This window comes from Mizuhopecten yessoensis, unplaced genomic scaffold (genome assembly GCF_002113885.1).
Source record: "Mizuhopecten yessoensis strain PY_sf001 unplaced genomic scaffold, ASM211388v2 scaffold1787, whole genome shotgun sequence".
In the NCBI taxonomy this organism is placed as follows: domain Eukaryota; kingdom Metazoa; phylum Mollusca; class Bivalvia; order Pectinida; family Pectinidae; genus Mizuhopecten; species Mizuhopecten yessoensis.
The window spans coordinates 153,959-164,823 of NW_018404221.1; the positions used below are offsets into that span (position 1 = coordinate 153,959).

At 38.7% G+C, this 10,865-nt stretch overlaps 1 protein-coding gene across 1 annotated transcript in view; it reads left to right on the plus strand.

The window, feature by feature from the left end:
* LOC110441213 (liprin-beta-1-like) overlaps positions 1-10,865 on the plus strand; it is a 54,272-nt gene that overhangs the window by 2,521 nt on the left and 40,886 nt on the right. The window contains exon 2 of the mRNA XM_021484321.1: positions 9,143-9,274. Within this exon, the coding sequence (XP_021339996.1) occupies positions 9,143-9,274 (132 nt within the window). The remainder of the gene's footprint in view (positions 1-9,142; positions 9,275-10,865) is intronic.

The window sequence follows — 10,865 nt, forward strand, 5'->3', positions numbered from 1 at the left end:
GGGGGGGGGGGGCATATCCCGTCCATGAGCGGGGGCATTAATGTCTTACAGACATTTTCTAGTTTCTCAATTTTTGAGTTTTCCCATTGAGTTAACATTGCTCTTCATCAACTTTAAGGCGTTCTTACGCTGGGTCAGCAAGTACGAGTAATTAGACCCTCTACTGTAAGATCCTCAGTCACTGGAACCTGCCAGCTTTTCATATAATATGTACAGGATAGATATATAGTAATCAGCATCCATGAAATGAAACCTGTACATTGTACACTATAACAATTAATATGTCACTGATAATCAATCATCCATGATGCTCACCATTACGATTTGGCTGCATTTTCAAAAGAGAGTGAACATATTTGGGGTAAGATATATAGTATTGCTGTGGAGACCGTGTATAATACATATGTCTAGCATGCTGAGTCTGTACACACACTGCTGGCCAGTGATCCTGGTACCATTAGAGGGGCCATGCATAATTTACTGGCCTAACAAAAACAGCATGTCGAAAAGAGCATGTTGTTTGAAGTTAACCTAATTCATTGATGAGCCATACTAAAGTATAAATGGTGAAGTAAACTGCAGTGGTTTCAGATGATACTGCCTATATCATGTACAGGTGTTTCTGAGGTGGGCTATAGCTAGCTGTCTAGAGGTCCATATTATATGTATATTAGTTCATTCATACTCTGGTACGGTGCTCACAACACTCACTCCAGGCTACTTGCTGTCAATGCAGTTTTCTGTAGTGGTACTCCCTGTCTTTGTGAATTCAACACAGTATTGTAACGTACATGTATGGTTAAGTTGTACTCTGAACGGCTAGTGAATACTGATGGAAGACGGTTTCTCTTCTCTAGTTCAAAGTTAATTTGAATGATTGCGATGTACAGAATCGTTAGACATTTTCTGAAAGGATTCCAGACACGATTTGGTTATTTAAGATGATTGCCAGTTGTTTTTAAGAAATTCAATTTTACAACAACAGTTCAAACCACTTGTAAATAAAATAGTAGATTATTTTACTCTTTTCTATGGTTTAATTGCTTCACAAAGTTTCAGTGAGATCTATTGTTTTGTTATAATTAAGATATTCATAACCACAGCATTTCAAAATTCTGTGATTGTGATCTTGCTGTAGATTAAGCACTGATCACACTTAGTGTTATTTTGTCCTCTCAGACGGTGTTCAGATTTTCCTGGGATTTTAAATATTTCATGGCTTCCTTTTTCTTTCCCTAACATCTTAATATCAATTTTCGGGTTTTGTCATATTCCATCATTATTCAATCCAGCTGTGGGATTGATTTGCCTGGTGTCGCCATTCACATGCATGTTATCCCCTCGTTAGGTGGAATTGTCTTCAGCTGAAGGTCATTTGAGGTCGTACGTTTTATGAGGAGTAATCACTACAGTACACCAACTTCATTAAAATATTACGAAAAAAAAGGATTCCTTTTCTTTTATTGTTATTTGATACATTTAATTTCAGAAAGGATGTTTTTGTTATTGAGATAAATTGTTTTAGTGTTTAAGACAGCACTGTATGGATGTTAATGTGGACCTTGAAAAATTGCTTTGTTTGAGCAATAAAACCACACACAGTCAAAAGTATCTTACTGTATGTTGTGTCAGACAATAAAACTTAACCACACACAGCTGTCAGAAGTATCTTACTGTGTGTTGTGTCAGACAATAAAACTTAACCAAACACAGTCACAAGTATATTACTGTGTGTTGTGTAAGACAATAAAACTTAACCACATACAGTCAGAAGTATCTTACTGTGTGTTATGTCAGACAATAAAACTTAACCACACACAGCTGTCAGAAGTATCTTACTGTGTGTTGGGTCAGACAATAAAACTTAACCACACACAGCTGTCAGAAGTATCTTACTGTGTGTTGTGTAAGACAATAATACTTAACCACACACAGTCAAAAGTATCTTAATGTGTGTTGTGTCAGACAATAAAACTTAACCACACAGGATGTTAATGTGGACCTTGAAAAATTGCTTTGTTTGAGCAATAAAACCACACACAGTCAAAAGTATCTTACTGGGTGCTGTGTCAGACAATAAAACTTAACCACACCCAGTCACAAGTATCTTACTGTGTGTTGTGTTAGACAATAAAACTTAACCACACACAGTCAAACATATCTTACTGTGTGTTGTGTCAGACAATAAAACGTAACCACACACAGTCACAAGTATCTTACTGTGTGTTGTGTTAGACAATAAAACTTAACCACACACAGTGACAAGTATCTTACTGGGGGTTGTGTAAGACAATAATACTTAACCACACACAGTCAAAAGTATCTTACTTTGTATTGTGGCAGACAATAAAACTTAACCACACACAGCTGTCAGAAGTATCTTACTGTGTGTTGGGTCAGACAATAAAACTTAACCACACACAGTGACAAGTATCTTACTGGGGGTTGTGTAAGACAATAATACTTAACCACACACAGTCAAAAGTATCTTAATGTGTGTTGTGTCAGACAATAAAACTTAACCACACCCAGTCACAAGTATCTTACTGTGTGTTGTGTTAGACAATAAAACTTAACCACACACAGTGACAAGTATCTTACTGTGTGTTGTGTAAGACAATAAAACTTTACCACACACAGTCACCAGCATCTTACTGTGCGTTGTGTAAGACAATAAAACTTAACCACATACAGTCAGAAGTATCTTACTGTGTGTTGTGTAAGACAATAAAACTTTACCACACACAGTCACCAGCATCTTACTGTGCGTTGTGTAAGACAATAAAACTTAACCACATACAGTCAGAAGTATCTTACTGTGTGTTGTGTAAGACAATAATACTTAACCACACACAGTCAAAAGTATCTTACTGTATGTTGGGTCAGACAATAAAACTTAACCACACACAGCTGTCAGAAGTATCTTACTGTGTGTTGGGTCAGACAATAAAACTTAACCACACACAGTCAGAAGTATCTCACTGTGTGTTGTGTCAGACAATAAAACCTACCCACACACAGTCACAAGCATCTTACTGTGTGTTGTGTCAGACAATAAAACTCCACCACACACAGTCAAACGTATCTTACTGGGTGGTGTGTCAGACAATAAAACTTAACCACACCCAGTCAAACGTATCTTACTGTGTGTTGTGTCAGACCATAAAACTTAACAACACACAGTCAAAAGTATCTTACTGTGTGGTGTGTCAGACATGGATGTTAATGTGGACCTTGAAAAAATGCTTTGTTTGAGCAATAAAACCACACACAGTCAAAAGTATCTTACTTTGTATTGTGGCAGACAATAAAACTTAACCACACACAGTGACAAGTATCTTACTGGGGGTTGTGTAAGACAATAATACTTAACCACACACAGTCAAAAGTATCTTACTTTGTATTGTGGCAGACAATAAAACTTAACCACACACAGCTGTCAGAAGTATCTTACTGTGTGTTGTGTAAGACAATAATACTTAACCACACACAGTCAAAAGTATCTTAATGTGTGTTGTGTCAGACAATAAAACTTACCCCCACACAGTCAAACGTATCTTACTGTGTGTTGTGTAAGACAATAAAACTTAACCACATACAGTCAGAAGTATCTTACTGTGTGTTGTGTAAGACAATAAAACTTAACCAGACACAGTCAGAAGTATCTTACTGTGTGTTGTGTAAGACAATAATACTTAACCACACACAGTCAAAAGTATCTTAATGTGTGTTGTGTCAGACAATAAAACTTTACCACACCCAGTCCCCAGTATCTTACTGTGCGTTGTGTAAGACAATAAAACTTAACCACACACAGTCACCAGTATCTTACTGTGCGTTGTGTAAGACAATAAAACTTAACCACACACAGTCACAAGTATCTTACTGTGTGTTGTGTCAGACAATAAAACTTTACCACACACAGTCACCAGTATCTTACTGTGCGTTGTGTAAGACAATAAAACTTAACCACACACAGTCACAAGTATCTTTCTGTGTGTTGTGTAAGACCAAAAAAAACACATTGTTTTTAACACTGAAGGTGGTCTTTGGGTATCAGATGCAATTAAAATTTGTTGTTTGTAATTAAAGACAAAACTACATGCTTTTTAACACTAAAAACTGGTTTAGCAGTATCAGAAACAGTTATAAGTTAAATTTATGACTGTTGAGTATTAGTAACAAGTGCAGCTGTTTCCCTGTGACATGTTGAATTGTTGTAGTTGCCACGATAAACAGTAGAACACAATCAAGTCAAACCGATACAGTGTTATATAGGTAAGGAGAAGACAGACAGAAACAGTGTTATAAAGGTAAGGAGAAGACAGACAGAAACAGTGTTACATAGGTAAGGAGAAGATAGTCAGAAACAGTGTTACATAGGTAAGGAGAAGACAGCCAGAAACAGTGTTATATAGGTAAGGAGAAGACAGACAGAAACAGTCTTATATAGGTAAGGAGAAGACAGACAGAAACAGTGTTACATAGGTAAGGAGAAGACAGCCAGAAACAGTGTTACATAGGTAAGGAGAAGATAGACAGAAACAGTGTTATATAGGTAAGGAGAAGACAGCCAGTAACAGTGTTACATAGGTAAGGAGAAGACAGACAGAAACAGTGGTATATATCTAGGGAAGGAGAATACAGACAGAAACAGTGTTACATAGGTAAGTAGAAGACAGACAGAAACAGTCTTATATAGGTAAGGAGAAGACAGACAGAAACAGTCTTATATAGGTAAGGAGAAGACAGACAGAAACAGTCTTATATAGGTAAGGAGAAGACAGACAGAAACAGTGATATATAGCTAGGTAAGGAGAAGACAGACAGAAACAGTGTTAGATAGGTAAGGAGAAGACAGACAGAAACAGTGTTAGATAGGTAAGGAGAAGACAGCCAGAAACAGTGTTATATAGGTAAGGAGAAGACAGACAGAAACAGTGGTATATATCTAGGGAAGGAGAATACAGACAGAAACAGTGTTACATAGGTAAGTAGAAGACAGACAGAAACAGTCTTATATAGGTAAGGAGAAGACAGACAGAAACAGTGGTATATATCTAGGGAAGGAGAATACAGACAGAAACAGTGTTACATAGGTAAGGAGAAGGCAGACAGAAACAGTGTTATATAGGTAAGGAGAAGACAGACAGAAACAGTCTTATATAGGTAAGGAGAAGACAGACAGAAACAGTCTTATATAGGTAAGGAGAAGACAGACAGAAACAGTGGTATATATCTAGGGAAGGAGAATACAGACAGAAACAGTGTTACATAGGTAAGTAGAAGACAGACAGAAACAGTCTTATATAGGTAAGGAGAAGACAGACAGAAACAGTGATATATAGGTAAGGAGAAGACAGCCAGAAACAGTGTTACATAGGTAAGGAGAAGATAGACAGAAACAGTGTTATATAGGTAAGGAGAAGACAGCCAGAAACAGTGTTATATAGGTAAGGAGAAGACAGACAGAAACAGTGTTACATAGGTAAGGAGAAGATAGTCAGAAACAGTGTTATATAGGTTAGGAGAAGACAGACAGAAACAGAAGTTTGTTTCCTGTGATAGGTTTACATTTCTGTCTGTAGTCTCCTTATGTCTTCATATTTGATGCAGCTGTGCAAGGTTTAGTAAGACAGCTGATTATCAGCTGATCAAACTCCTCTCTCACTCTCCCAGGCAGGTACACCATCCCTTTGGTGATCAGACACTCCCCACACTCAGACCATCTACCTGCTGTGTCTCAACAGATCACTTACTTTCTCACCCGTCCCTTCTCCCCTCATATCTCCCGTTCCTTCTCCCCTCCCGTCCCTTCTCCCCTCCCGTCCCTTCTCCCCTCCTGTCCCTTCTCCCCTCCTGTCTCCTGTCCCTTCTCCCCTCCCCACAGTACAATAACCTGTACAGAACATGGACAGTACCTATACATAGTCNTCCTGTCTCCTGTCTCTTCTCGCCTCCTGTCCCTTCTCCCCTCCTGTCTCCCGTCCCTTCTCCCCTCCTGTCTCCTGTCCCTTCTCCCCTCCCCACAGTACAATAACCTGTACAGAACATGGACAGTACCTATACATAGTCCCATCACCCCTCCCATCCCATCACACGAATAATATACATAGTCAGTCTTGGTTGACTTTGACTGTAGTATGCTTGTTCTGTAATGAAGAGCCTGATGGTGCCCTGTGGTTAACCAGTTACCTTGTCTCATATATCAATTCTAAATACCTAACAGTAAGTGATATTGTTTACTGTACAAATTTGTTTCTTCCTTCTGGGAAAACTATGTTCTAGTTTGAACTTTCGCTCAAGCTTCCAACTGAAAAACAATTCTGTGGCATATGAATTCTTCAATGCATTTGCATTTTTTTCATGGTTATTGTAATCTATCCCAATAAGTAATGAGCTTTGCTCTCCCTCCCCAAGCTTTGCTCCTTCCCTAACAATATGTACTCTCAACACAGATCTTCAACACAGGTGTCCAATTTAATAGTTAGAGTACTAACCCTTGGGCAGATTTTGACAATATTAGGCCAGTTATTTTCATAGTAGATACTGAAGATTTTTACTTGGTTCTTCTATTAAATCATACTAGTCCTAGGGTGTCCTGGGGTAAGTATCTGTCAGGCTAGTGGAACTGTGCTACCTCCTGTCCCTTTGTACCTATAGCAATACTAGACACCCCAGCATCACCTATAGCAATACTAGACACCCAGCATACTAGACACCCCAGCATCACCTATAGCAATACTGGACACCCCAGCATCACCTATAGCAATACTAGACACCCCAGCATCACTTATAGCAATACTAGACACCCCAGCCTCACTTATAGCAATACTAGACACCCCAGCATCAGCTATAGCAATACTGGATATCCCAGCATCACCTATAGCAATACTAGACACCCCAGCATCACCTATAACAATACTAGACACCCCAGCATCCCCTATAGCAATACTAGATACCCCAGCATCACCTATAGCAATACTAGACAACCCAGCATCATGCACCTATAGCAATACTAGACACCCCAGCATCACCTATAGCAATACTAGACACCCCAGCATACTAGACACCCCAGCATCATGCACCTATAGCAATACTAGACACCCCAGCATCACCTATAGCAATACTAGACACCCCAGCATCATGCACCTATAGCAATACTAGACACCCTAGCATCACCTATAACAATACTAGACACCCCAGCATCACCTATAGCAATACTAGACACCGTAGCATCACCTATAACAATACTAGACCCCCCAGCATCCCCTATAGTAATACTAGACACCCCAGCACACTACACACCCCAGCATCACCTATAGAAATACTAGACACCCCAGCATCTCCTATAGCAATACAAGACCCCCCAGCACACTAGACACCCCAGAACACTAGACACCCCAGCATCACCTTTAGCAATACTAGACACCCCACCATCATGCACCTATAGCAATACTAGACACCTCAGCACACTAGACACCCCAGCACACTAGACACACCAGCATCACCTATAGCAATACCAGACACCCCAGCACACAAGACACCCCAGCACACTAGACACCCCAGCATCACCTATAGCAATACAAGACACCCCAGCACACTAGACACCCCAGCACACTAGACACCCCAGCATCACCTATAGCAATGCTAGACACACATGGCCAGCATCACTCCAACTCCTCAGATGAGAGTACTTGTTTGTTTTACTTGCTGTAAGGTAAATATGATATTGTGTAAACACTCCTCCCTGTCTCTTATCATGACAGATGCCCTGGTCTGCTATGGTATCTTGGGACCCTGTCTAGCTATTTCTAGTCAGAATCGGTAGCACTGAACGGTAACACTGAGCGTTTTAAGTTTTTGGGTGTTCATGGTGCCACAGATAAACCTTTGGTAGGGTCAAAATCTCTTATCCAGACCAATATACCTCTAAAAGTACAACTGCAGACAAACCATCAGTGTTCAAAATAACTTGCCCAGGACAATAATCCCTCTCAATGGGTCGACCTCTCGGATATGTTAAGTCTTGATGATTTTAAAGTTGCTTTATAAAAATTTAGATGATAACTGCTGACACGTTTCATTCAAATAATAACTGATTGTATACGTAGATCTAGACCAATGGCAAAAGACCATATGCTCAAGTGATTGGTCGTGATACTGTGTAAAAAGTTAATTATACAAGGATTTGTGACCACACCTGGTGATAACATGTCCAGTATACATGTTCTTATTGGCTAAATAAATAGTGAAATAAAATATTAACAAATACAAAGCTGTCGTACAAGACAGAGGAAATTGTGTTTTATATTTATACTCATCCATGATAATGTATTGAGGTGTACATACAATTGTAAGGTAACGTTAATTAAGGTCCTGATAAAAGTTTAATGAGTGCTGATAATGATGTTCTAATTGGTCAATTGTATACAACTGTCATGGAAGTTTCCGTATAAACCAAGAGTTACACCTTGATTTTGAGTTCATGATACAGTTTATTTATAATGTAACAAGAATATATGTATAAAGAGGTAAATATATGGCCAGGTGCCAGGTTTAGGAGGCTGTAATCTGAATCAGGATCTTCACTTGTAATGTAGAGGCTAAACATTGATTCAGGATATTTTTACATGATTTATCAGTTATTTCCTGTATTACATGTAGAACCAGGATTTGTCCCAATTTTCTGTTATGAACACTTCAACTTATAGAACATTTCATTGTATGTCGTGTACGTACGAACTGGCTAAGTCTCTTAGTTTGGGATGGGATACCTAAAAAATTTTGTTTTACAAATCTCTCGCCTAGAACATCTTTAACTCTGATAATTTACGCTTATGCTGTTAACATAGGAGGTGAGTTGGGGTTCACACATTTATAGACTTCAGTGTGCTATTCTCAGGACTAGTTTCTCCCGTTTAGAATTGGAATGGTTGCATTGACAAGTATGATGTCTGTTATGTTCCAATTTATGCTGAAAGTTCAAACTTTTGAATTATAATCGACATTTGAATTATTAATTGGTTGTTCATTATTCTCATTTCCATCCGTTAGCATTCATTTCCAGTGCGAGTTACCACTTTGTCAGTGTTAAATACTTTGTCGCTTTATCGTTATGTTGTAAGTGTTTATTTTGCAGGAACTACTGACGCGGACGTCACTAGAGACGCACAAACTAGACATGATGGCGGAAATATCCAGCCTCAAGATCAAGCTTGCCTCTTCAGACAAAGACCGGAGAGAACTGGATGAACGGCTCAAGTTTTCACAGGTATTCCAAGTTGACAATAATTCAAATGGTGTCTTTAATTTTGATCAAATGCTATCTAAACTTGGGTTTTTAAGTATTTTGACTTTTTCACTGTTTGACACATTTGTGGGGATTCATTTTAAAAAAGAAAAAAGTTGGCAATACCATGTTATTGGAATAAAAAATGCCACTGGTATTAAAAGATTTCACATTTAAAACTGGTGTTATAAGATTTCACATTTAAAAATTATATCTGACAAAAAGAATTCTTTAAATGATAACCAAATAAAAAATATAAGTTAATTTTATTTAGAGTTGTTTCAGTGAATTGACTGGATTACTGATTTACAATTTTCTAGTTTATATAAATTCATGAAAGTTTGTTATTATTTATCATTTTTTTATCTGGCTGTTTTTTACCCTTATCACAGACCATATTGATTCCTGGGGAAGAGTCGCTGGAAGTGCTTGTGGTGTAATGAAATAAAATGTTCTTTTCCTTGTTGAGAGTGTAGTGAAGTGATGTTTACTCCCCAAAGTGTCAGACAGTATGTAGTGGAGTAGTACTTGTCTTCTCTCTCAGCCACACTTTGTCATCTGTCCTCTCAAGGGCACAGCTTGGGGTCTAACAAGTGTACCGTACACTCTGAGAGGTGGTATAGGGATAGCTATACTTGTGTGTAGGAGAGCAGTGGTATTTTATTAGCCCACCATCATCTGATGGTGGGCTATTCAAATCACCCTGCGTCCGTGGTCCGTCCGTCGTCGTCCGTCCTAAAACAATTCTTGTTATCGCTATTTCTCAAGAAATACCAGAGGGTCTTTCTCAAATTTTATATTTAGGTTCTCCTTGGTCCTTAGCTGTGCAGGGCAACTTTTGAGACTGATCGGATAAACAACATGGCCGACAGGCAGCAATCTTGGATTTTGATAGTGAATGTTTGTTATCGCTATTTCTCAAGAAGTACCAAAGGGATCTTTCTCAAATTCTATAGGGCAACTTTTGAGACTGATCGGATAAACAACATGACCGACAGGCAGCAATCTTTGATTTTGATAGTGAATGTTTGTTATCGCTATTTCTCAAGAATTACCAAAGGGATCTTTCTCAAATTCTATAGGGCAACTGTTGAGACTGATCGGATAAACGACATGGCCGACAGGCGGCCATCTTGGATTTTGATATTGAAAGTTTGTTATCGCTATTTCTCAAAAAGTACCAGAGGGATCTTTCTCAAATTCTATAGGGCAACTTTTGAGACTGATCCGATAAACAACATGGCCGACAGGCGGCCATCTTGGATTTTGATAGTGAAAGTTTGTTATCACTATTTCTCTGGAAGTACTTGAGGGATCATTTTTAAACTTTATATTTAGGTTCCCCTTGGTCATTATCTGTGCAAGGCAACTTTTAAGACTGATCGGATAAACAACATGGCCGACAGGCAGCCATCTTGGATTTTGATAGTGTAGGTTTGTTATCACTATTTCTCTGGAAGTACTTGAGGGATCATTTTTAAACTTTATATTTAGGTTCCCCTTGGTCATTATCTGTGCAAGGCAACTTTTAAGACTGATCGGATAAACAACATGGCCGACAGGCAGCCATCTT